General features: G+C 37.5%; 1 protein-coding gene across 2 annotated transcripts; it reads right to left on the bottom strand.

Annotated features, from left to right (window-relative positions):
• TUBGCP3 (tubulin gamma complex associated protein 3) lies at positions 1–27,343 on the bottom strand. 2 transcript variants are annotated; one of them, XM_053455249.1, is made up of 22 exons: positions 27,084–27,343; positions 21,980–22,087; positions 20,836–20,903; positions 18,800–18,877; positions 18,032–18,249; positions 17,526–17,701; positions 16,886–17,004; positions 15,729–15,854; positions 15,036–15,104; positions 14,514–14,646; positions 13,752–13,918; positions 11,596–11,706; positions 11,089–11,197; positions 9,403–9,592; positions 9,179–9,314; positions 6,225–6,293; positions 4,167–4,302; positions 3,364–3,452; positions 3,123–3,254; positions 2,595–2,735; positions 1,026–1,142; positions 1–612 (listed from the first exon to the last, which is right to left on the bottom strand). In XM_053455249.1, exons 1-22 carry the CDS (start codon positions 27,157–27,159, stop codon positions 454–456), a joined length of 2,727 nt encoding a protein of 908 aa, XP_053311224.1. In that variant the 5' UTR covers positions 27,160–27,343; the 3' UTR covers positions 1–453. The 2 variants fall into 2 exon arrangements, with proteins under 2 accessions (XP_053311224.1, XP_053311225.1); XM_053455250.1 differs by having other exon boundaries at positions 14,514–14,640.
• Between the last annotated feature and the right edge of the window lie 199 nt (positions 27,344–27,542).

Here is a 27,542-nt window from a genome sequence, read left to right as displayed (position 1 = left end):
TAATTGGTAAATGTGTTGAATTTATTCACACTGTCAACATAAATGATACATTAAAAAAAGTTTAGTTTCAAGAAACCAGATTTGGAAATTAAGTTTTAAAAGTACATTGACCATTTAAAACAGGACTAATCAAATAAATCCATGAACATTTGTCACAAGGATGTGCAATCGTGTTTTTCTAAATAATTAAGGTTTAACACAAATTTAAAAAGCACAAAGAAGGTATCTCATAAAAATATACATTACTGAAATTTACAGTGTAAACAGATGCACTTTATTTTGTTCAGAAATGGACCACAACATATAAAAGACCCATTGTATATGACTATTAACCCTCCGTGTATGACCATACAATGAAATGCTAAAGACTTGCTGCCAGCATACTTAATAGAAGCTAAGCGCTGCACACAATTTGGTTTGGCTGTAGTATTTATTATCGGCGTGCCAGGTTCTTTATATATGTAAGCTGCGTCGCCCTCTAGTGCCAAGTGAAACACGCAGTCTAGGTTCCCTTGCTTTATAATGTTCATTGAAGTCCAGCCTAAAGCTTAAAAACCTCAAGCTTTCATCTGTACTGGTTGTCAGTGAAATCAAAAATTGCTGGACAATACCCTAAAAAAAAAATTTAAAAAAAATTAATTAGAAACATGCAAACACATGCAAAGGGGACATGTATTTATTCTCATGCATTGATTTTAGCTAATGAGATGTATCAAAGCATCAGAAAGGGCATCGGTATTATAAGGGGAATCAGAACTCGCAGGACAGCAGACTATTCCTTTTTTAGTCTGTGTGAAGACAGTGTACTCTACTATAAGTCAAAAATAACAGAATGAGAGAGGAAAAATTAAAAACAAAAAAAAAACACTATTAATCTGTAAAAAAAATAAAAAATTAGGAGTAACTACTTTGAAACAGCAAATCTGCCTCCTATAATAAAATTTGAGAGTATTTTTTTTAAAAAAAAAAAGAGAAACTACACCATCTAGTTACTGTAACATAATATCCAACTTAATTACACTTACTTGATAGAAATGAGTGAGAATTCTTAACTGTGACTGCATTTTCGGTATAGATTCTTGAAATTCCAAAACCTTTCTTTTCTCCTCCTCCTCTTCTGCAGCGGTCACCCCCCATTCTCCCTAAAATACATGAAAAAAAGAAAAGGAAATATTTGAATACTATAATCCCCAGGTTTATATGTTTACTGAATGATGGTGAGTCTGAGACAGCTCATGATTGAAGCAGATTTTGTTGAATACCTGGCTGACACCAAAGTTGCTGCAAGAGTTTGTACTTTTTGTTTTACTTTGATACTTTCCTCATCAATCTTAAACATCCCTTACATCATAACAAATAAACCCCACACATACACAGAAAAGAAAAATATAGAATAAGCAAATATTATCAAGTAGCAAGGCCTGGAATATATTCGATAAGTAAACTACATTTTACTCCACCTCAAGTATGTGTATTCTACCCAGGCTATATAATCATGAAGTTACATATCGTTTGGTAATGTGATTTATTGGGAGCAAACGTCTTACTACATTTTATTTATAAAAGTAGATATGGATAAGCAATATTAGGCAAAATTAAATCCACAGTAGTAAGTAGTAGCCCATAAAAAAGTTACCGTATTTATCGGTGTATAACACACACTTTTATAACTAAAATAAGAAGCAGAAACCCCACCTGCGTGTTATCCGCCAATAAATCCTAGAGCTGCACGATTTGCAGCCGCGCCTCCCTCTCTTCCGGTCCAGTCGGTGGTGCCCCGATAAATACGGTAACTACATCAGCTTTTTGCTTGATGTGTTAAAAGGTGCCGTTCCATCTACTCTGCTGTATTTTACACTTGTGTATACACAGTTGAAATATCATTTCTAGCACTGTTGAATACCCAACTACTAAGTAGGAATAATGATTTAATTAAGTAAAATGCTGTCTTGTTCATCATTTGTTTTTGCCAGGAGCACTTGTCATATAACAAAAATAAGCAGTGAGAGGTAGTTGCCATGGAAAGCTTTTAAAACTTTGTGTTTGTTAATTAAACCTTCAGACAAAAGAATAAAAAGGACAGATCTGCTGAGGTTTGTTTGCTGAACATGCTTGAGAGAGTGGAATTAAAGTACTGACTAAGTTTAATAGTGCCTTTCTTATATTGTGATGTGCTCACTTATCAGGAACTACGTGTTAGAGAGGAATTTCTATTCACTGACTTCACTATGACAGCGGAACCCACCGAGCTGGGAGATAGGAGATGGGATGAGCGGACACTGTATAGTGCATGGGTAGTGGGGTTTATTCACTAGAGGAGAGTTTGCAAGAACTGATGTTGTGGAATGCCAACACTACAATGTTTCTACTGCAAGGGTCAAACTGTCACTGAGCTGGTTATGCAAGGAATTAACTTCCAGCAGAAGTAGTAAAATAATTCAAGATGTATATAAAGCATTTTTTTCTCTCTTTATCTGTCCATTATGCAATCAGCCAAACGGTAATCATGGTGAGACATAACATGAACATATCTTATTATTTATCTCAAATGGTGGGAACTTGTTCCTATACTGCAGTTTATTATAAGTGCATACCTCTGACTCTCTTTCTTTTTTCCGCTCTTCAAACTGTAATCTGCGTTGTAACTCCTCCAAAGCAGCCCTGTACATTGTGTCCTGTGCATTCTGAAATTCAATTATCTGATCAAAGACAGCTCGAAGCTGATTAAGAAGAGTCTGGAAAGAAAGAGTAAAAAAAAAATCTGTTTTGATTTGCCAGATTAATCAGTAAAAGCTTATTACTGGGTTTGGCTATGTTATTTTACGAAAGGCTTATATTGTATCATATCTGCCAAGCGTGTTTCAAAAAAAATAATAGTTCTTTGTAGTTGTAAGGGTAGCTGCTCTATCCACCCCACTAAATGGACCTAGCGAAAGGCGCAGCTATTATCCATGCACTATGGGACTAATAAATGGACTCTTAAAGAATCAAGAATTTGTGCACAGTAGGAGAACAAGACAATGATATTATAGTAACACTTCTTAAAACGGTGGCCATTTTTAAATGCAAGTTCACATAACCTACTTATGAGATTTACAAATTACAAATCATTTTAAACATACTCTTGATTCACTGTCCAGCAGACACCTGGATATAATTGTGTCCAAGAATACTTCATGTGCAGCTATTATGTGATCCAAATCCTGTGCTTGCAGTACTTTGTTCCACAGCTCATCCCAAGAACACTCCAGAACCTGAGAATTCCAAGAAAATTTGTTAAATATATATATTTTTTTTTTTAAAGCAGCAAGCATTTCTGGGAGATTAAAGAAGAACCACCGTACATTACAGTTTGCATTGTACCTCAAATGTGATGTAATACTGCATCTGATGAATGAAATGGACCATTTCTGAAGCCAGGACGTGACACTTATGAAGCACCCCAGAGAGCTCTGCAATGTAAATGAATAATCAAAATTTGACCAAAAATGGAAACAAGAACGCATGGATGAAAAAAATTCTGTGCAACTATAGCACATCCAGGACCAAATTTTTATTTTAGGCATTCTTCTTAGGTACAAAAACAATTGTGCGCCCCCCCCCTAAAAAAAAAGATTTCCGGTAGCAATGAAGATTCTACACAAGCTAAGCAACACAATTCTTATGATAAAATGTTAAGATGGAGGCCTCTCACCTCTATATAAAAAAATACCCAGTGAACAGCATAATGTAAAGTGAGACCTGGTATTTAAACAATACAGCATCATGGGAAGGAACCAGTGAGATTTATAGGGTTAATTGAAATCTTTTACTTTGGCAACGCTACTGGATGTAGCACACTAGACTGCAGTTATTGTTCCAATTTATTTTCTACATTCAGGTAAAATAATGTACACAAAAACGCATATTATAAATCGTTCCACATCGAACCACTATTTAATGGTACTTAAGCAGGCTATGGAATTTTGCAGAAGATAATTATAGAATTTGGCAGCATACAAAACAAACAGGAAAAAAGAGCGGTAAATTCTGATGCCTTTTCCCTATATGCTCACACCAATCTCCTTCTATAACCTCTTGTGGATGCAAATATGCGGCAAGCAGCCATAACCTGAATAAAGCTTACAATAAATTAACGTAAATTTATTACGTTTTTTCTCACTTACCAGGCATACTTTTCAATAACTTTGCATTGCACATATGACCTTTCCACATGTCTGTGAGAATATATTCCATCCTCTTTGCCCGCCACAGGAAGTTAAACACCCTGAGGTAATGGCTCATGCACTCCCTTGTGAACACCTGTTTTAAAATGGACGACATTAAATATGTTATTCCTAAAGTAAACTTCCATACCTGGAAGTACATATCGCAATCTAAAAGCCATGGATATAAAGATTCTATTTCCACTATCTATAGGTTTTTCTCAAGTCAAAAGTGTAATATATAACTTCTAGATTTTGGGCAAATTAGATAAATCCTCACTACAAACATTTTCAATCATTTTAAAAATGTTGCTTCTTCTCTGAACAAAGTATTTGAATATCTACAGCTTAAAAAAAAAAAAGAAAAACGATGGATTCTAAGCAGTAAAGGTCTTTTGAACAATAAACCAGCTATTTTCTCATCAAATCTAATGAATTCTTCATCATATTTTATTTTAAATACTACAAATATGATTGTACTTAAATACATTCTACAGTTCCTTGCAAATTATTACAAATTAGTTGATAGTCTATGAATAATGGAACACAATGAATGAACTATTTCATTAAGGACATGCTTAAGTCTCAAAAGGAACAAATGAATTATTAAATATATACAAAATGGTTTAAATAAAAAGGGATTTATGTGCTTATCAAGAATTTAGAGAAATTGAGATTTTTTTTTCCTGAAGTGCTGGCATAATAGGTGCCTTGCAAATGCCAAGTGATCTCTTTAATCAGAGGATTCTGGGTTATGCTGGAGAACAGTAGTGAGGGCGAAAAGATTGCAGCTGTAATGAAAAAGTAAAAAATTCTAATAAACGATAATACACGATGGTAGTATTCACAGAAAAATTAATGTGAAAATGTTTTGCAGTTAACTTAAAAATGAAACAACTAACTACAGCTTTATATGTTAAGGTCAACCACACATGGCATAAAGAGGAGACGGCAGCAGAGAAATGGCGGCACATTCACTAAAAGGAGAGTTGCCCGGATGTTTTGGTTTCAGCTCCTTCAATTTACTTTTTCCATAATAAAAGGGCCAAGACTGGTAGATTTTCAACAAGGAGGGCTTAGGTGGTCCTGCATAAAGTGTAATTAAATGGATAGGAAGAACTGGGCGGAAAAAAACTGATTAGACAGGACCATTCAAGGTTAGCTCTTCATAGTGTATAGTGAAGTGAACAAGTTACAACCACTACACTCAACCTTTATTGGATAGATCCAGTAGTTTGCCTGGGGTGCAAAACACCTAGGCTTAATTTATGATGTAAGAGATGGTTTGCGCTGCCTCCTAAGTTCATTCCCTCCTTAGCATTTACCATAGAATAAATTCATGAAGAGGTAGCGGACTGGAGCACTCTTCCTAAACGTGGCCTCTTCTACAGAGAGAATACCTGGTCTGCAGTGTCTGACAAAAATGTGCACACAGTTAGCAGATTTGCCCTGCTAATGGGTGGGCTATCTCAGAAGCTAGAATGTCATTCCCAACAGTGCATTTTCATGGCTTCTACAATCCATCTGGAGAGGAATCTCTTGGAAGCAAAAAAAGCTCTTTCTTGGTTACAGGAAAAAATACTCAGATGTTTTTCTATGATTTGATAGACAAGTACGTAGTTGCAACAAAGTTTCTAGCTCCAAGGTTGAAACAATAAGTTGAGATCTAGTGTGAAGCCAACAACACAAGCACTTACGGCAAACTTCACCTTCAATGTGGAAAGTTGTAAAGCTCTTTTAAAATAGTCAGTCCAAACGTTAGTGAGTGTTTAGGCCGGTAAGCCTGGGCCAGCAAAGCGTAGCCCATAGGGGGCTCCAATAGGCTAGGCTTTATTTCCAGGATTTAGTTTGGGGGGTTTTCAAATGTAAATAAAAGCACAAATCAGTGCTCCTGTGACTTATTGCCCAAGAGGACCTTGATTAAGATACTTGAAAGCCTTATGAACCCCAAGCTCCAGGACTTTATAGCACACACAAGCCATACAAACATATACATACACACACATGCTATGAACTTACTGTGGCAATAGGACCTTCTACATGGTAGTCTAAGCTGAATACATCCCATCCCGTGTCTCCAGGAGATACCTATGAACAGAGAACAGACTTAAATGTACTGGTTTTTTTTTTTTTTTCTTTCTTTTCAGAGCCAAACTCACACATGCCATAGACAACAGTGCTCAAAATGATTTACCACACGTGTAAAAGCTGAAGATGTCTGGGAGATTTTTTTCAGGAGCCAGAAGAGATCAAATTGGAATTAGAAGCTGCTTTATGCATTAGAAGCTATGAAGATATATAGGTACACAATATACAGCTGCCAATATTTTATGACTGCAATAGCACAGCTGTGTTCAGATGTGAAGTGGATCCGATCTGTCACAGCCGAAATCTAACATGTCTACATTATACATAAAAACACCATCTAGGCATGTTCTGCATCAAGTGTGCACAGCATTTAAAACACCATCAACACATCCATAACTTGTTTATATATTGGGGGGTTAGAAAAATTTAAAAAAGGCTGCCAGTGACAGCAAAAACTGAATTGATAATTAAAAAGAGAAAAGAACATAGTTCACATCCGCACGAACATTTGAGACAGATTAGTTCCTGACCAAGTAATAGGACACTGAATTATTAAAACGCTAGAAGGAACACATTACTTAAAAAGGCTTTTTATTTCAAGTCTACGTCTCTGCATATCATAAAATACATTTTATGCTATTAGTTTCACCAAAACATTTTTTTTTTATTGAAAAAAGGTGTATTCAAAAGCTCTAAAGTAGAGTGACCAATTAGACAGTAGGAATGAAATTTCCCCAAAAAACAGCTTAGTATAAACAATATGCCCTGCAGGCTCTGATAGGATGCAGGGGACAGAGTGATTTGTGCCGATACACATTTCATTCTCCTTTTTGTTAAAGGCCTGTCTCGGTTATTAGCTTGCAGGAGCTCTCAATAGCAAGAGAATTTCATTTTAAAAATAAGGCCTTGATTCTTATTTTGATTTTTTCAGCGCAAATAAATGCTATAAATAATGTCTTCTTATTCCTGCTAAATGGCCCCATTTGAATCATCAAAAGAAAATTGAGGTTATTATGTGCTCCGTCTAGCAGCACTTTAGGTGCCAATTCGAAGGATGTTTGTTTATGGCTGATATTGTCAAGGGACGTACCACTGAATTAAATGCTATGAATGTTTTAGGGCGCAAGCATTTGTATGCAATTGCAAAGTTATTAGCCTAGTGCATTTTTTGTAGCAAATTCAAGAAAATTACTTTTAATACATGGGGACTTGAGATATATACAATCAATTGTAAAAGCACACACAAAAAAGAATCGCCTTCAAGTACTAGTTTAATAAAGTACAAACTGTAATCTTAAATTAACGATGAGTATTTCACAAAAGTGCTAGTTAATTAGTGATGATGTCATTTCTTTTTGTATATTTGGTTTTAATGGGATGCAACTGCATACATTAAACTACATGACTCAGTATGGAAATCACAACAAATGCCCACTAACACCCACTAGTTTTTAGTGGTATTCCCACTTATTGGTGAAGAAGAAAAAGCTTCTATGGGTTTAAAACACAGGTTGTAGAGTGGCACACTGATAGCCTAGAGCAGCATATATGAAGGGACAAAACTGTAAATGACAAGCAAACTGCAATATTGTTATGATTGCCATTTAGGTTTCTTCATTTGTTTAGCTTTTTTATTGCTCATTTTGTCATCCCACATGGCCCATTCCTGGGGTTTCCCAAATGGTAATATTGAAATATAATTATGCATCAGAGGAACCATCCAGTTCCAGCAAAATATAAACAAAAAGTTTGTTATTATGAGCAAGTGCTAAAATTAGCACTGTATCTACCCAATAATCTTGACATGGAAAGAGTTAAAGTAAAAGCATTTCAAATACCCAAGGGTATTTGAATGGTTTGATTGGGTAAATTGGAGTGGCTGGGTTCAAAGATAGGGTATAGGCACAGACTGAATTTCTTGGAAAAAAAGTGCACATCCCAAATGAGGCCATTTAGCCCCCAAACACCAGACAAACCCATGCATGGGTGGTGTCACTGTACTCGGAAGATGTTGCTGAGCACATATTGGGGTGTTTGACGTATACTTGGAGCTATAAATTTATACCTGAAGTAAAAAAAAAATACAACCATAAACTTTGCGAAGTCCAGCAAAGGCTGGTGGTAGAATCTCATGCATGGAAAGGGTTAAAATACTAGCATTTGAAATGCCCTGGGGTGTCTAGTTTTCAAAAATATACGGTATGATGGGGTAAATTGCATTGGCCAGGTTTAAACATACCCAAAATAGCATATGGGGCAGAATGACCAGATTTGGAAAAAAATTGAAATAGCAAAACGCTACTTGTACTTATTGCCCAATAACTTGCAGAATAAAAGCAAAAAAACAACATCAAAACACTGGGTATTTCTAAACTTAGGAGAAATAGTAGAATCTATTTAGCAGGGTTTTTCATTAGCTTTTTGGAGTAAAAGATTTTTCAAATGAGAAAAAACAAACAAAAAAAAAACCCTCAATTTTTTCATATATTATTTTTTTTTATAGGAAATTAGATATGATCAAGAAAATCCTCCTTGTCCTGAAAAAAACAATATATAATTTGTGTGGGTTCACTAAATGAGTGAGGAGAAAATTACATCTAAACACGAGCGCCGCTAAAGTGTTAAAACAGCCTTGGTCCCAAAGGGTACAAAAAGTAAAAAAACAGCCTACGCTAGTTAGGTGTACCTCACCCCACTTCCTTACTCTGTCATCATCATTCACCGTCTGAATTCACATTTTTTAGGACAATTAAACTGGGTCACATAAAAGGCAAGAGAAGAGGCTTGTTTATTTCAAACATTTGCTTATGTAATGATATATACAAATCACAAAGTAATGTTCTCTATTACTGTAATATTAGTAAAGGTGCACATGTATTACTTGCCTCTAGAAGTCTGACATCCAAGCGTTTGAGAATTTCAGGATTGTCAAACTGGGCATTGGTTGCCCTTACAGCAGTCTCCAGAATACCAGTAAGATTGTGCTGGTACAACGTGGTGGCTGGACGGACAAGCTCTGGTCTAGAATAGCAAGCACAATCAAGTTACCTTTTGCTTTGAATACATAACACCTACACTTTAACCCACTTCAACAGTAAAAACGTCTTACTTTAATAAATCCATTAAGTGCCGTATAAAGTCTCCCTGTCCAAGTAAGAGGTAGCGCCTCATGGCCTGCATGTGTTCGAGTAGGTTATAGTTCTTGTTCAAGACATCTAGCAGGTATTTGCTAGTCTCATAATACGCCGCATCGATTTTACTCTGGAAGGCATTTTCCAAATCCGTAAACAAGTCTGCAGCTTAAAAGGGACAGAGGAATATTACGGTAAATTTGTTATTCGGTGATGTAACTTGCATAAATATACAAAAACAAAACACATTTTGTAACATATCACCGGTTGCTTCTCAGCCGTCCCTACTATAGTTCTTTTATTTTAGAATCGGCTACATACATACATACATACATACATACCGTATTGGCCCGAATATAGGCCGCACTTTTTTCCCCCACTTTAAGACTTTAAAGTGGGGGTGCGGCCTATATTCGGGGTCTAGCGCCCGACGCCCGGGACATGCAGTCCCGGGCGCCGGGCAGGCAGCGGGGTTAGGATACAGATCCCCCGCAGCGGTGCAGGGGACCTGCATCCTACTCCCCGATACACTCAGACAGCCTGCCCTGCCAGCACTTCCCACGGGGGGAGTGCCGGCACGGGAGGTTGTCTAAGCGCATCGCACGGACGTTCACCGGCAGCGTCGATGCGCCGTTGCCGGTGAACGTCCGCACAATGCATTTTAACCCCCCCGACTTACCAGGGCAGACTCCCGGGTGTCTTGCAGGGCCGGCGGAAGACACCTACGCAATACGCGTATACAACTTCCGGTGCCAGTAATTCTGCTGAGTGCCGGCACCGGGAGTTGTATACACGATGTGCATAGATGTCCCCCTCCGGCCCCGCGAGACACCCGGGAGTCTACTCTGGTAAGTTGGGGGGGGGACACAGAGTGGCAGCATATCTCGAGGGGGGGGCACAGAGTGGCAGCATATCTGGGGGGGGAGGAAAGAGTGGCAGCATATCTCGGGGGGGAGAGGACAGAGAGGCAGCGTATCTCGGGGGGGGGAGGACAGAGTGGCAGCATATCTCGGGGGGGCGGGGGGGGACAAAGTGGCAGCATGGTTTTTGGTGCTTTTTTAAAGAAAAAAACTTTTTCTTTAAAAAAGCACCAAACGTTTAGGGTGCGGCCTATATACGGGGGCGGCCTATATCCAAGCCAATACGGTATATATATACATATACATATATATAGATATATATATATATATATATATATAGATATATATATATATATATATGGAATGCATTACAGTTTTATAGAATGCACAGGAAAATACAACAAAAAAAACCCCAAAAACAAGCAGGCAAATGAGAGGAGAAACAAATTGAAACATAATAATTGAGGGAACAAAATAAGAGCAGATGGGAAAAAAAGGGTGTCAAGGAATACCTCTAACTTTCTAATCTCAGTCTTGACAGTTAAACACAACTTTGTCAACTGAAGTGAGATGCCATTACAGAACATACGCACTATTACATTATTTAATGCAACAAAAATTGTGTGTTTTAGGGATCGTTCGTAAGCATTTCTGTGGCCTTTGGACACAATAATTATTTAAATCTTACTAAATTATAACCCATATATAGTGGTGTTGTATACATCTGCATATAATACACAGTCATTGTATTTAAGGCTAAATGTGTCTGAACATACGCCTTTTTTAAAAAACACTTAAACCAACCATCTTTAGGCGACTCTGCGGCTTTGGCAACACCCATCATCTTTGCGGTTGGTGTTTGATCATGGCACACTTGATGTAAAAAATTGATGGACTTCCCAATCAAGAGAACCTGGGAATACAAAAAAGACGAAAACACATTTAAAAGGTCTGGTAAGAAAAAAAAACAAGGCAAGAGATCTTACTGAAAAGCAATTTGTGTATACATCAAAAGAGCGCACTATACTAATGGGTATCAATTGTAACAGGTCAATCTATATAGATTTACAAAATCTAAACCATTTAGCAAGTCAATGCTTTGTAGTGTCTCAAAGGTCTCAAGATTATAATTATAAATCCAGACTGCTTGGTTGTACACCATAAATAAACAAACCTGATAAAGTATGTCCCACATAACAAGATCACAGGGTTGTCATTTCAGATTTCATAATAAAGAAATGCAATTCAATTTTTCTTTTACATCGTACAATATTTAAAGGCAAAGAAATATCAAAAGATTCCTTACTGCACCTTTCTAGATTGATCCATCGTCAGGAAAGATGGAATCATAGATTTCCTTAGCGTATATTTGTCGTGCCACAGTCGGTCTGTTTTCACCGTAGGATCAGATGCTACAAAGAACTTGAGACATTGAAGAAATTAATTTTGATATATCAGACTCAGCAGGCCAACGCAAATCTAGCCTTACAAGGAACACGTAACAATTGTTTCATATCTTAAAGGTAAGTATGTAAACAGCTTGCTTCCCATCCAACGTAAAATAAGCTAAAAATATATTAGCCAATTAATCAAAAAAATCCTTATGTGGTTAGAGTGATCTGTTCCCTACTCAAGTAAGAAATGTTCATATTTTTGCTGTTTTTGTATGCATATTAGTGCATGATAACTCAACTTACAAGTATACCAGTCAATAGAGGTACAAATCGCATGCCCAAAGTTAAGTGAATCACTTAGCATACAAGGAATCCTCCTAATACATACAACCTCCATCCTAAAAAGAGGTACTTAGACACAGCGGTGAGCAAAGCACTATACGGCCATATGCAAGATGAATTTCATTGATGATTTTTCTTAGGAACGAGGGGTTTAAAAAATGCTGTTTATTAGCTTGGTTCTCCAGCTTAAGGGCTCTGAAGCTGATAGATTTTATTAATAAAATAAGGTTGCGCATTACTCAAAAAGGTATTATCAACCTGAAAGCCGGTTGGGTTTGATGAGCCCTTCTGCAGGCATTGGAATGGCCTGAAGTATAAAGAATCACTTCTTAAAGGCAATGATGAAAAAGACTAACACAAATAGAAAGAGGAGAAGAAGGGGGGAAAAAGAAAAAAAACACCCAATGTGGCTTATTTTTGTTTTCTAACAGGTAAATACTTAAGTAATAATTGAAAAACATATAAAACTTCAACAACTATAGCACTTTAGTGGCAAGGTATCTATGCAACTAGAAAATAGAAAAAGCAACGAGTACAGACAAAACAGGGGAAAAAATTCAACTGAGCTATCATTAGTGAATAAAAAATGAAGAACAAAAGAAATCAAGGTCATTACGCGCTCGTGTACTGCTGCATATCCTGTTCAAGGCTCTCTTATTTTCAGCATGTCATGCCGTTAAATTGAAGAGCAGAAAAAGATAATTGTACAATGATTTTTCATTAATTATTGGATAAGTGCCAAAGCCAAAGAAAGCAGAATGTAAAAAGCGGCACTTCTCACATACTGCCCGGACCAAAACAAACCTATTCCCTGTTATGTTTGTAGGGAAAAATAAACCCTATGGTTACAGGAAAATGTATCCTTACAATGTATCCGAAATATTTGCGTGGCAAAAGCTTCCGGTACATGCCAAAGAGTACGCGGTTTAAGCCGCTTCTATTCCATTAAACAAGGCATGGACTGGACCATATTAACAGCAAACATTTTAGTTTTTAGACTTTCAACAGAAACACAAGGTAAATTTGTACCCAGCGGGTGGGAGATAAACGGAAAAAGCCTTCCATCAGTGGTAGAGACTAATACAGCGAGGGTATTTAAACATGCATGTGATAGACATAAAGCGATCATGAAGCTGAGAAAAGACCAAGGACTCGTTAAGGTCCGAGTCTTTACATTAGGAAAAACAGGCAGACCTGATGGGGGGGTCTTAATTGCGGTCAAATTCTATGTTTCTAAATAACAACATAAATTGACTTAACACATTGGAACAGTTTGTTTTCTGTTCTAAAATTACAAATATAAAAAGGCCATATGGCATCCAGATGTCTAGGTTGGGTGCCCTGGTGCTAGTTCACCAATAGTTTTCTTTTTTGTGTTCGTTCATTACCCTGTCTGTTGCAGAAACCCGTATGTCTTCGAACAGTCCCAGGTCTTTCCTAGAACTTGCAATGTTTTACTTTACAGAAAGAAAAGCACCTGCATCCAAGGTTTTAACAAACACTAGGCCAGTGACTGGCACATTTTGACACTTCATCTGATCTTATATGTCCCTGGCAGATAGTGGTTGAAGTTGCCAAAAGAAAGTTCAATTGATAACTCACTTCTGGTATAAATAATAAAAAGTGTAAACATCATAACCAAGACCATTATGGTACTGTTGAAGGAATTAAAAACATATTCTCAGAGAAGTATTAGATTGCGTTATTCATAGCGCATACAAAATGGTGTACCTCATGGTAGGTATCCTCCAACTCTCCATCATATATCCAACGGTATAAGAAATTAAGGATGGGATGCGACACCAAGCCTAGAATATGTTGCACCAGTGAGCGCATGTATGGATCACCAGTTTTAGTGTATGCATGCACTGCCGATGCCAGCTCTCCTCCTTTTCGTCCTGTATGTTCAACAATAGTAAGTTAAAATATTAATATTCTTAAGCTAGAATAAAAAACTGAAGACGAAAAAGGACCTTCACCAAAACTCAAGACACTTTGATGAAGAATGCACTTCAGCTCTCAATGCTCATGCTTCAACAAAGTATCTTGAGTTTTGGTGAAAGTCCTTTTGCGTCTTCAACTAGCTGGTATACTCTAACAGTCAACGCTGGATTTTGATTCTAATTTAACAGTTTTATTCTAGCTTAATAATGTTTTGCCATTCATGGATTCTAAAGAATTAAAAATGAAAGGGCTTCAAAAGACCGAGGCACTGCTCTGATTTAAAGAATTGCTTCATGTTCTTAGACAGTATATCTTTTAGTAGCAGGTTTTTTTGTAGGCCATTGCAGGGAGAGCCATGGTTTAATTCACTAGACCTGGAGTTTGCATGTGAGGTGATCATTTTTAGGTAAAACTACACCAGGAGCAGAATTGAAATCACAGATATGTTTACATATGAATGTAAGGATCTGTTCATTCTCAGCATTGAAATATCAGTAGAAATTTCATAAAAAAGTATTGGCCTCCCCAAATAATTTGATTTACTCTTACCTTGACAGTGGTCCACTAGTGCTGCAAGTGTCTTCAGTCTAATTTTGGGGTCATATGTCCAAACCAAAAGACGGCGAAGAGTTAAACTGCTTTCTATCCCTAAGTTTACACCTTGGTCATCTTCAACCTGTAGCTGATTTAAGCAGAACATTATGTCTAACCCGATAAATGCCCTCTTAGAATAACACTACATAAATCCTTTGAAAATATAAGTAAACTCGACTGTTGTCCATACATGTGTAACCAGTGGTTCCCTATGGTAGCCGACAAAGTTAATGGGACCCCAGAAGGGCACAGCAATAAAGGACCTCCGGTTGTAATTCAAACTTTAGTAAAGAGACATTTTTTCTGATGATGTCGTATTCAAAAGGTTGAGCAAAAAAGGGGAAAAATCTAAAATACCTATATAATTTTACATTAATAGCACAATATATTAATTCATAGATTAATGGTGCATTGAAAAAGTGCATTCAGTTTCTAATAATTTATGACCCATTCCCATAAAATCTTGTGTTTGTTTACCTGAGAGTGTAAAACAGAAAGAAGACGATAATATTCTTTGAGCTCCTGATGTAATGCAGCACAAAAACTCTACAAGCAAAAAATAAAAAAAAGCTTTAAAAAACAAAATGAGAATAGTTATAAAAAAAAGTGTTGTAAATGATTAGTTGCACCATGTTTGCACATACGCATTTTTTTTTTTTGCTGTTTCCTGAATCTCTTTTCAGCTCACAGAAAAACACAACCGTGCTATTGTGTCAGCATCAATAAGTTAAAGAATCTCTGAAAACACTACTTTATTTTTCTACCTGAGTGAGTAAGACTTCCATCTGTCCAAAATGCAAGCAGTAGAAGCATATTTAGCAGTTTAAATTTAACAGAACGATTAAAAATAAAACAGAAAACGGCAATACCATTCATGTAATAAGTGAAACTTATCAAATAGATCATTTAGACCACTCACTAAGCATTCACTTATATATAAGCATCAGGAATCACAAACTCAAATATCTGATCACTTTACACTATACGAAAAACTGAACTGGTGACAAATTGGCAATATATACTATCTAAAAAGTGTAGTTATAGTTATTAAGGCTTATTAAACACATTAAAAGCCTTTATCAAATAATGTATAATACATAACAGCATTGTAATGACGAGATATGCTCAATCAGCATTGGAGGCTGTTCTCGATACAACACACAGACATACCTGTCCAACAAGTCCAAAAGCACGATCCAGGCTCCTCTGATCTGTGTATTTTCTGACTTTATTATGAAGCCACCCAAGTTCTGCCAGCCTGCTTGTCGTATCTCTCAGGGATTTTGACAGTGCCACCTAAGCATTAGTCACATTAGTTTACTGCAAACAATATTTCAAAACCGTGCCAACATAAAAGGGCCTTAAGGGATGATAAGAGCTTTACATTAAAAACTAAAGCAACAAATATGTCAGACCATCGGTCCAAATCCAAGTCACAAATAAGCATCAAAATCAGCTGGATATGAGCTATGGATGGTTATGTAATTTAAATGGACATAAAGTGTATGCTTGAAAACTAAATTAAAAATGGAGAAACATGGTAACTTTTGGGCGGTGTAACTATACTAATGGATTTCTTGCATATTTTTTTGTATAGCAAAATTTAGAATAGTTTTAATACCATATTTGCTGGAATAGTACAACTAAAAGAATTACAACACCAGTTAGACAGCTGTTATTTGTTTCAACTTAAACATTCTATAACATGAAATATATCACATAAGTAATTGTTTCCTTGGTTTCAATTGGCATGACAGCTGTTTATCTGGTAAACACATACATGCGCGCATATATATATATATATATATATATATATATATATATATATATATATATATATATATATGCATTTATATGAAAGAGCACAGTCCCATTATTTGTAGTGGAAAAAAAAACTCTGCTATATAGGACATTCTTTGAACACTAGATGGCAGTAGAGACCCATTACGCAAAACAAGCTAAAATAAACTTTTCCGTTCCAAAAGTCATTTAGCTTAGAAGTTTTAAGCCAGGGGGAACAGCTACTGTACTTTAACTAGTTAAAAACATTATACTAGTGCAAAGATGCAGCCCATCTAATGATGAGAGAAACAGTCTACTTAAATACATTCAAACAGGAAGGAGGTTAACAAAATGTACTAAAAAAAAATCTTAAGTTTACTAAAGTACAAAAACGTGAACTTTTACAATCTGTTATAGTAAATATTTGTAAAATCTTAGAGTCTAAACATATAATGTATATACAATAGGTTTTAAGACTAAGTTACTGTGCCAGAAACTAATGCTTCTCTTATTTGTATACAATGCATTAAAAATATAGTTCTTACTTTGCCATCAACTTTGTAGCAGTTTTCTGAAGGGCACATTTTTATACATTTGCCATCTATTCCTTGGAAAACATATAAAATATCCCGGACCAAAGAGGACTCTGTAACTTCAACAGACCCTGGAAAAAAAATACACAGAAAAGAACATCATTTCATTTCCGGTAAGCATATCTAAGCATGAATTGTAACTTTAAAAAGGACACTGCAACCATCACCGCTTGTTACAACTACCCATAACTTTGTTTGCAATTAGTCTATTTGCTTTGGTAATATCTGACCAAAACATAAATTACTTAAAAGGTAGCACGACTATCAAATTAAAGAATTATCTGCCCGAATGGCTTTCCATCACTTCTTAGCTTGACAAAACGAGGGAAATAAATTATCTGAACCTGTAGAAAACGTTCAAATCATACAAACATGCTTTTCCCAAGTGATATACACATAAGGTGAGTTTCTAATAATTATTTTTAATCTGTGTACTGAAATGCATAATGTAATATATTGGAAACATGGCAGACCTACATTAATGATCCATCTAGCGCATTCATTGACACCAGGCAAAACATACTTAATGCAGGAATGGTAAGGGCGTGTTTTGTAGATTGTGCCTCTACCACTGTTCAAGCACATGCCTTACCGCTGGGATCACCTTCTCTCTTAGTTCTTGGCACAGCACGGGCCATAGCATTTGGAAGGCCTTTGGAGGTAGTGTTCTGCAACGCTGGCTGCTGACCAGCAGCTAGAGTCCAAGCTAGACGCGAGCCTAGTTGCTGCCGAAGAGAGTCCCCCATCCCTGAGGTTTGATAGGACTGCCTGGGAAAGAAAAAAAAATTAAACTTTTCATTATCATTATGCTAATTCACTATACCGCACATAAGACCAATATACACTGAACAATTTTTCTGATCTCTAATAATTGAATTAAAGTAAAAGTGATGCAAGAACAAAGATTCACTGGAACACATGGATATAGTGTAATACAGTTAAATACCGTATAAAAAAGGTTTTTTTTTAACCATTATGAACTTGATGGACTTAGGTCTTTTTTCAACCTTACAAACCAATGTTTTTGTTCATTAATTTGATGTTCTTAGTAAAACATTATTTATCTAAATCAATGATCTCTTTTGCAAACTAACTTACCCCTGGACAAATGACGGCGGCGTAGGAGTTGGTCCATTTAAGGAGTACATGCCAATACTGCCAATGCCACTGCTTCCCATACTCGCCGAGCTCTGTGCAGACTGTGCATTGCGTTCCTGGTAGTTAAGTTGGAGGCTCTGAGGCCTCGCATAGTAATAAGGTGTTGAATGAGCGTCGCGAGGCAAAGCCTGGGCAAATAGTGTTGCGTAGCTAGACACCTAAAAATAAATAAATAATAATAAAAAAACTCAACATAGGAGATGGTAGGAGTTTTACTAACAATTACAAACTATTGTTTGCACACATATACATTACATAAACAAAATAAATACGCTTATAATACATAATACATATCAATTGGAGCCCTTAATGCAATGCTGTATTCTGCACAGCAGAAGCTTTTTATTAAATAAAAGAACTTTCAGAGTACTGTTTATCTTCCAAGGTTCCACTTTCCAAATACGAGGAATATTTGGGAGAGGGACAGACGGCAGAGGCAAGCTAGGTAAGCTAGGCAGTTGCTTAGTGTATTGGGCTAGTGGGGGGCTCCGCAGTTAGTTTCTTTCCTGTATCAGCAATCAAGTGGATGCAGGATGTAATTTACCTTGGAATTAGGGCTAGGAACCCACTGGTACTGCTAAAAAACACATAAGTAATGCTTCTTAACATTAACTATATTAAGATGTGCGTGAGCGACAGGAGGGGTATGGCTGTACATCATAACAAAATAACTAAAGTTCATTAGCACATGACCTCAACCTTAGTTACCTTGTTTGGTTGCTTCCGAGGATCTTCACTGAGACTAAGCAAGAGGTAGAGTATAGACCACCTGTTCTTCAGTACACCCTAAAGCACAAGCATATAAATATATGAGAATCACTGTGCGATAACATCAAGACATCATAGTACCAAGACAAGGCACATCCCAGATTTTCAGACACACCTAATGTTTCTTTGATACCAATTCTCCATCACACATTATTCATATACTCATACATTTTCTGTTACAAATGTCAGAGCATATACGCGTTACTCTTATAGCAGCCAAGAAGTGACAAGAAATGTCAAGCCACAGATGAGGAAGGCAGCTGCAGAAACAGGGCTGCAACTTCCAGGTCAGGTGTTATTCTTTTTGGTTTAAGAAAAACCCATATTAAACAGTCTGCTGCTCTATGGACGTACTGGCAGGTTGATAAGAGGTGAGGCAAGACGTCCCCCTAGGTGTCACCCATCGGAGAACTTTAGAGGAGAGAAGAGAACTAGTTTTTTTAGGTTTATTTTTTTTATAGTTAAACCGATATTTTATTAATGACAAAGCTATATTCTATTTCAGTATCCTTCCCATCTCATAACAATTTTATGACAGGGCCCTTTCTTTGTTTGGCTATACTCAATAAGCATCTTGTGTTACATTGGATAAATCAGGGCCCTTGACAACAAAGCAAATTATATCATTAGTATAAAAAGGGAGTTCATAGTATGATGAAAAGTATTAACAACAACAAAAAAAAAAATCAATGCATGGAGCTACTTATTCTTTAGTCCTTTAATTGAATCAATATGTACTTTAACCTTCAATTGGAAAACACCACTACCCTAAAGTATTCAGAAGAGAAAAGCACTTACACAATAAACCTAAAAATAAACTGTCACTATTGAATTCAGTCCATAACGTTAAAAAAAAAAAAAAAAAAAAAAAAAAAAAATCTATTTCTCGCAAGAGGTTTCCTATGAAGACGGATGTTAAAAGGGTTCGATGGGTTTAAAATAACAGCACAAAACCACCACTTCTATAATATCTGAAATGCCCTTCCTAAGTTTTTGGAAAGATTAGCCATTAAGTATACGCAACAAAAAGACTGTAAATATCTGGCCTTTTTTTTTTTTTAAAAAACAATGTAATTAAGCTGTGTGTTAAAGTGCAATACATAATCAATATAAAATGATATAGATTAGCTGAGACCAAAACACATTGTGCAAAATATTTTGGCTGCTTCAGCAATTAAATAATAAAAAAAGTGCTAGAAATCTGATATAGTATTATGTACCTATTCTATTTGGAAATGAACTTTTGGAAACCAGACCTTAATATTTGACTTGTTTAAGAAATATGGGAACTATTTCTGTATTCCTGTGTTGACAATCTCACCAACAGACTAAAAAGAGGAGAAGATACAACACTAGCATTAAATCACCCAAAGCCCGGCTACGGGCTATAACGCCAGTGGACTCTGAATACAAGAAATCCGTTTTTAAGATTAAAGTTATTTTTGTAAACTCACCTGCCTTTTTTTCCTGCCTTCTGATCTATGCTCAATTATTGAAAGTCTCTGTATGAGATGCGTTGAAGTGGCCTTTGTGTGTCCGGTTGGAAGACATTATATATCCAATTGAAGAATTGAGAGTGTGTCTACATATAGGAATTGTAGTCTTTTTACTAATTGTATCTATATATTTCAAAGTACGTACTACACTATGTGTTTTTTGTTTTCTTTCTTTATGAGCTTGTAGAGAGCTTGAAATGCATACCCATTCGAGAGGGGTATTCATTGGAATTTTATAACTTCTATTATTCGGATTGTTTGTTTTATTGTTTACTTACTATTTGTGGGTGCGCAGACACTGTTTTGTATTGTTGGATTGTCTTTTAGGACTATTGCGGAGTTTGTCCTTGTATTTTTGCAGCACCACTCCACAAGCGTGCTGTTACAGTTTGACATTAGTGTTGCGCATTACCCTTTTTGTTTTGCATTTATTCAAAGAAAGTATATCTGTCGTCAATATAAAGGGAAATAAACACTTACTTGTGACTGTAGCTTTCTATGAAGCTCTGAAAACAGAGCACCATCTGCCTCTCTCCTCTGTCTCACGACTGCCAAAGGAAATAACATTACAAATAAAAACCACAACGGAATTAGTGTACACATTTCAATAACATTTCAAACACGCATTACCTGAAGACTGGACTATTGCATTAAACAGATCGGTACTTATTTTGTAGTTAAAATGCCAGTATTTTATTGTAAGATCATTTGTAGTTTACTGCATATAAACATTGATCAGACACTCTGTGGGATATTTGACTTAATACTATGCATGCAATAGACATCAGAACATTTGGTTTTGACGGTAGGATATGTCCTCAGACTTCTTGATACTGTAGTGGCTTAAATATAAGCCTCATGTTCTTGCCCAAGTTTAAATCGATACAATTAAAATGCTTAGCCTATAATCATATATAAACATATTTTGTATTACCAAATGCACCAAGATTTGACCCTTTCAGAGCAAACCACATACATATTGGGTACCTAGGGTATCAGCCACATATCCCATATCTGGTGGCACTCTCACCAACATCAAGAAAAACACTTTCTGGGGTGTAGTTGGATACTCAAAATGATAGCATCACAGGCATTGCAGATCTCATAAGCAACTACACCAAAGGTCCAAAGAGGGATTCAGTTACTTAAATGTGTATCCCCCCCCCCTAGATTTTGCTTCTGTTTCTGTAATATACTTATGGAATCTAACCTCACGTGTGCCTGAACTGCAAAATGTTGCGTCCGCTCATCCACATGGGTTGTATGTGCAAAGTACATGTGTGTCCAGGTAAAGTTATTTGACACATGTAAAAGGGAAGGCTGTTAAGTTCTGCACTTTTATTATTTGTTTTGGCATTTACTGGGGGGGTCTTCAGTTATATCACGCGACAGGATGCATGGCTAGCCTTTAACCAAGTATCTGAATTGTTTAGGTGTGTAACATGGGGAAATCATGGACTCCACCACTCAAACAGTTTATAAATAAAATAGTATAGATTATATATTCTGTTTTAAAGTGTTTTCGGCAGTTATATACATGTGTATTAAAGTCACAAAAGATTCACCTCTAACCACTCCCCGTAAAGCAAGTGTCCCTCTTTACCCGTTTGGGAGATATACCTACATTCTTTTTTAATTTTTTCAGCAACAAGAAATTCATCTCTTTCAACAGTTGGCGCAAAGTTGCTCCCGATGACACGAACCGCATACTGGAACTGCTGGGCTACATCCGCTGAAAGAGAAAGCAACACGGTACGCGACATCTATATATGCAGTTAAAATGACTGATACGGTATTAATGTTAACGCATTGTGTTTCGTAATCCTATAAATGCATTCCTCAACCACCAGAGCATCATAGCACATCTCTGGTCATCAACTCTGGATTAACCTTCACAGGAGCGTATGTCGGGCCTTAGACAGCGTCAAAAAAAAAAAAAGGGGAGGGGTCCAGAGTATCTATCTGCCAAATAGGAACCCGTTCATTTTCCCATGGAGCATCCAGATGTCCCAATGCAGTACATTACACGACACAAACTCCTAAATATCATACATGTGCTGGGGGGTGAAGTATTTCCGCTACTTGGAGACTCTTCATTCATAAGGTGCACTCATTCAAGCCTAAATAGATTCACATTGTGCTTTTTGGCCTGGACTTTTTATATAGCCGTTTACCTTGAAAACTGGTGTGGTCTCTCAAAAGTAAATGAATACATTTTCAAAGTGAAAAAAAATATTTTGCAATAAAGTTAGCGAAACGTGATATTACTCTTATCATTCAAAGGTTGTATGAGGTTTATCAAGGTCTGTTATAAGTTATTCATTAAGCGATCCTTTGACTGTATCAATAAATAATAGCATCCTTCACGCCTTACCACACACGCGTGTGACTAACATGTGCACACTTTTCCTAAGAATGCTCTTCTGATAACAGTTCACAATAAATGGCTTGTGAATTAAAACTTACAATTAGCTACATGTTTATAGCATGACATTTAATACAGTTTAGTTTTGCCAAAGGCCCTGACAGTTTTAGTCCCCATTTAAATAAAAAAAACTCATGTCGCAGTGTATCTAATCGCATATGTATATTATATAAGAAACATTTACATAGGTGTATTGGTCCAAGAGAAGACAAAGTCTTTAGTAACATCCATCATTTACGTTATACCGAATGCTAATCTGTTCAAACCTACGAACGACCATGAAAAGATATTAAAGCAAAGGGTGAGAGATCTCAGGACCGAACACTGCGGCGACTCCGTTGTTTTATCATCACGAGGCAGCTAATTATGGAAATTACTGGAGAGAATCATCATTGTTAATTATTAGGATTATCTGGGTAGCTGTGTGTCAAAACACTAGCTCTTAAAAAGACTTACAATTGTTTATATTTAGAGCACTTAAACAAAACATGAATCAATGTATAGTATCCATTCTATTTTATTTCCAGTACAGAATTCAGATTTATTCATTTATTTGAATGAAAGGCACAATCTACGCCACAAGACTGTTTTTGTTAAACATGTTGGAATCAATTCCCTGCACTAAATCTAGACTATGCATTGTTTAATTATCACCATTAGGAAAACACTTCTGCCTCATTTAATGGATTCCAGCACCCATTAGTGTGTCAACCTCTTGTGCATGCGTGGTAGCGATCCTGCTTGAAACCACAGAAGCCGCTAGCAATCACATGTATGTCAGCAACACATCAGTGTTCTTACACATACATGTGATTGTCTGCCGCTACTCAGATTAACTAATATACTGTATAACGAAGTATACTGAGGTATGTTTTCTGCTTGCCGCAGAATAAAAGAATGCCTGAGAATAGAAAGAATATGAACATAGAGCTGGTATACGAAGAATAACCGGAGAGGCGGTCGGTGTATCTTTGTTTCAGAAGCGACAGCTTACATTGTTTTCTATCGGACTTCAGGAATATCATGTAAACAAAAGAAAGGCAAGTGAAAAATTACCATGAGTTGCACAATTTAAGGCATTTATATCACAGCCGACTGGGCCATTTTCTCCTGCTAAGGAAGTGCTTGGCATTAGCAAGCAGGACAAAACCAAAGAAAATAAAGGATATTGCTTTAAAATACATATTACATAGTGATGTGCTCTGCTACTGACAGATATGCATCGCATGGGCAACATTAGAAGACTCTTCAACAAAGAGAACAGGTCTCTCTATGTACCTATGTAGACATTTATATGCCCTTATATAACAGGAAAGTTATACTCCAGAGGAACGAGGAAACTCTGTTTAAAGCATGGTATAGACTTTGCAGCAAATATACCGTATATCTCTTAGAAGATAGCCGGAGATGAAAGTAAAAATATAAGGGGGATGAACGAAGTGCAGAAAACGATCAATGGCCCCAACAAACAGGACCAGCTTCTGCAACAGTTCAGTACAAAAATAGCCCACAAAACAATGTGCCTAGGATGTGTATTATCATTATTATTAATAATAATAGGGGAAAAGCATGTTTAACACAATGAAAAACGAAACTAGGTGAACGTGACACTATAATTATACATTCAGATATATATATATATACACACAAAAGGTGGGTAATAATCAAACATTAAAGCAACATAGAAGAAGTAGCCATTTTCCTTTTGATTCAAAAGCCCTAAACCTCATAGAACCAGGTGGTGAGGCCTGACATGAGAGACATAGACTTTGAGGGCAGATGAGAACTATATGACCCATCTAACGTAAAGATTCAGACCTTTGCCTTGCCTTAGATCCTGGATCCCATCAAATACATGTTTAATCAATTTCCACCACTTTTTCTGGGAGGTTCTTCCACTTATCTACCACCCTCTTACATCTAACCCTCTATCCCACTAGAAACACACATTCTCACTGAAAAAACACACAAAAATAACTTGCTAAAATTCAGACGCCATATAGATTTGTCTATTAGGGACTTCTTAGGGCAGGGCTCGACAAATCCCAGGCACCAGGTCGCCATGGCGACTGATAATTTTTTCCTGGCGCCTAGGTGTTTGTGAGCCAAACCTATCATTGGGTTTAGGATCCAGATCCCCCGCGGTGTTGCAGGGGACTTGGATCCTCCTTTCCGGCAGCAGCGGGCGTCTGTGCAATGCAGACAACCCCGCTGCTGCAGGCGGCTCGGCCCACCCTCCTCACTGAACGGAGCTGGCACCTCCCACGAAGGTCACTGAGTCGCGCTGGCCAGCTAACTCAATTCTATTTCGGATCAACGGGGACGGCTTATTAAAATGCTGCCCCTGTCGATTCGAAATAGAAGCGAGTCAGCCGGCGCCACTCAATAACTTTCGCGGGCGGCACCAGCGCTGCTCAATGACCTTTGTGGGCGGTGCCAGCCCTGTTCAGTGAGGAGGGTGGAGCCGCCGGCAGCAGCAGCAGGAATCCAACAGAGTGCACATCGGGGTCAGGTAAGTGGAAGTAACTGGGGGCATGCTTGGCAGTGGGAGGCTGGGACAAAGATGGCTATGGGAGACTGGGGGCAAAGGCAAACTCTGTCCCCAATTTCCTATAGGCATCTTTGTCACTAAACATGGGACTATGGGAAGCTGTTTAGTGACAAAGATGCCTATAGGAAATTGGGGACAGAATTTGCCTTTGCCCCCAGTCTCCCATAGGCATCTGTCACTAAACATGAGATTATGGGAAGCTAAGGCAAATTCTGTCCCCAGTTTCCCATAGGCATCTTTGTCACTAAACATGGGACTATGGGAAGCTATTTAGTTACAAAGATGCCTATGGGAAACTGGGGACATAGTTAATTAATGGGATTAATTAATAGTAATTAAAAGTATGCACTGGTGCTTTTTAGTGTGGGCAAAGTGCTGGGGCAAAGTGTGAGTGCTGGGGCAAAGTTCTGGGGCAAAGTGAGGGCTAGGGTAAAGTGTGAGACTGTGAGTGCTGGGCAAAGTGTGGGTGCAGGGGTGAGTGCTGGGGCAAAGTGTGAGTGTAGGGCAAAAAAAAGTCCTGGCTCCTAACTTTTTTAGCTGGCTCCTAGATTTAAAAAAATTTGTCAAGCCCTGTCTTAGGGGATGAGGTTGGTAAACACACACATCGCACCAATGACATATAGCTAGACAGATTCTTCGGGTATATATCTGTCAGTTAAGGAAACAGTTACAATGTATAAATCTAAACATTGAGAAGGCCAGGTAACAACCGCTCTGCCTGTTCTTCCTGCTGTAGAGACTATGACATCAGTAGCTGGTCTTGTCTTTGATACCTGTCCCATGCATGTTTAAATTGCCTCAATGTATTAGCCTCTTATCCATAACTCTCAGCAAAGTAAGACACTGGAGCTCCTTACAGTTGCTAGGGTCACATTCATGTTGCTACAGTCAATACTTCACCCCACTAGCCGCTAAGCGCAACTTCAAACCAAGTTAAAACCACCTTAACACCGGCTGCTCCTGAGACTGGTTATAAATAAATACTTCCACTTTGCAATATTTTCTAACAGCTCTATTCAGATTCCTACCTGCATGCATCACCTATAAAACTTTTCTTAAACGCCTTGGAACAGTTCCTTTAAAATGTAACAGTGCTCTACCAGAGGGGAAAACACATATTCGGATATACAAAAATAAAGGAGCACGCAACCTAAATAATTATAAAAGGCATAAAAATTCAGATTTCCGGGTTGCCACTACAATACTTATGACCAATAAGTACTCAAAACACAGCAAGAATTTAGCTCATGCCCAGTAAACATTGTGGATTACTTCATACTATGTGTGACATGCTTATACTCCTCACAGTATTAACAGGGGCCAAAAATATTGCATAGTATACTATAAAACATATATATATATATTTATGTATATACATCACAGATTAATTTTAATCAACGAATTTTATATTTGTTATGATATCAGTTTTTCCTACATTTTACTATTAAACATCTAGCCTAAGAGTCACATGTCACTAAAAATTATGGCGTAATAAGAAAGGGTTTATAATGTCCCTATTAACATAGACTCTTACGCCAAGTACCACATAGCCAGAACAAACTAGCACTGTCATGCCTGACATAAAGATGTGACAATAGAGAAAAGTGGATAGAGACAGCACTTCATGCCATTAGGAGGGAAGGAATGTATAAAACCGGGGGACGCATGTGCCATTTATGTGCCATTCATGCGAGTGTAGCCAGATCAGCCACAAAGTACAAGGCAGGGTAAGATGTGCTGGAGCCGCATTACCTTCCCCCTTGCCCAGTATCCGACAGCACAGGTTCTGCAGCAGAACGTTAGGAGACTTCTGATCCGGGGCCGCCATTCTGTGGGCGTCCAACCAGCGGCAGCTCCCGGGAAACGCTTCTTTGTAACCCTAACCGTTAACGGTTAACGCACTAGCATCCATTGGCAACGGCGCCATTTTAACAGAACCCGCCGAAAACCCGCTGTCAGTTCCCACAATGCCCCTCTCTATCTGTCAGAGGCTCTGGCTGTTGTGACAGCGCTGTTGCAGTCTCAAAAGCTTCCCCCCGGTAACACACAACACTCATAAAAGGTTCCGGGGTTGTGTGGAAAATAAATGCCTGGGTGTAAAAGGCTCATTGAATGTCTGTAAAAGAGAAGGGCGATAACCTATACTGTTTTAATGTATCTGCTATGTCAAGGGTTCACCATTTAAGGGGCAATTCTGTTTGAACAAAATCC

This window comes from Spea bombifrons, chromosome 2, assembly GCF_027358695.1.
Source record: "Spea bombifrons isolate aSpeBom1 chromosome 2, aSpeBom1.2.pri, whole genome shotgun sequence".
NCBI lineage: Eukaryota > Metazoa > Chordata > Amphibia > Anura > Pelobatidae > Spea > Spea bombifrons.
This window is presented reverse-complemented; position numbering and strand designations above follow the sequence as displayed.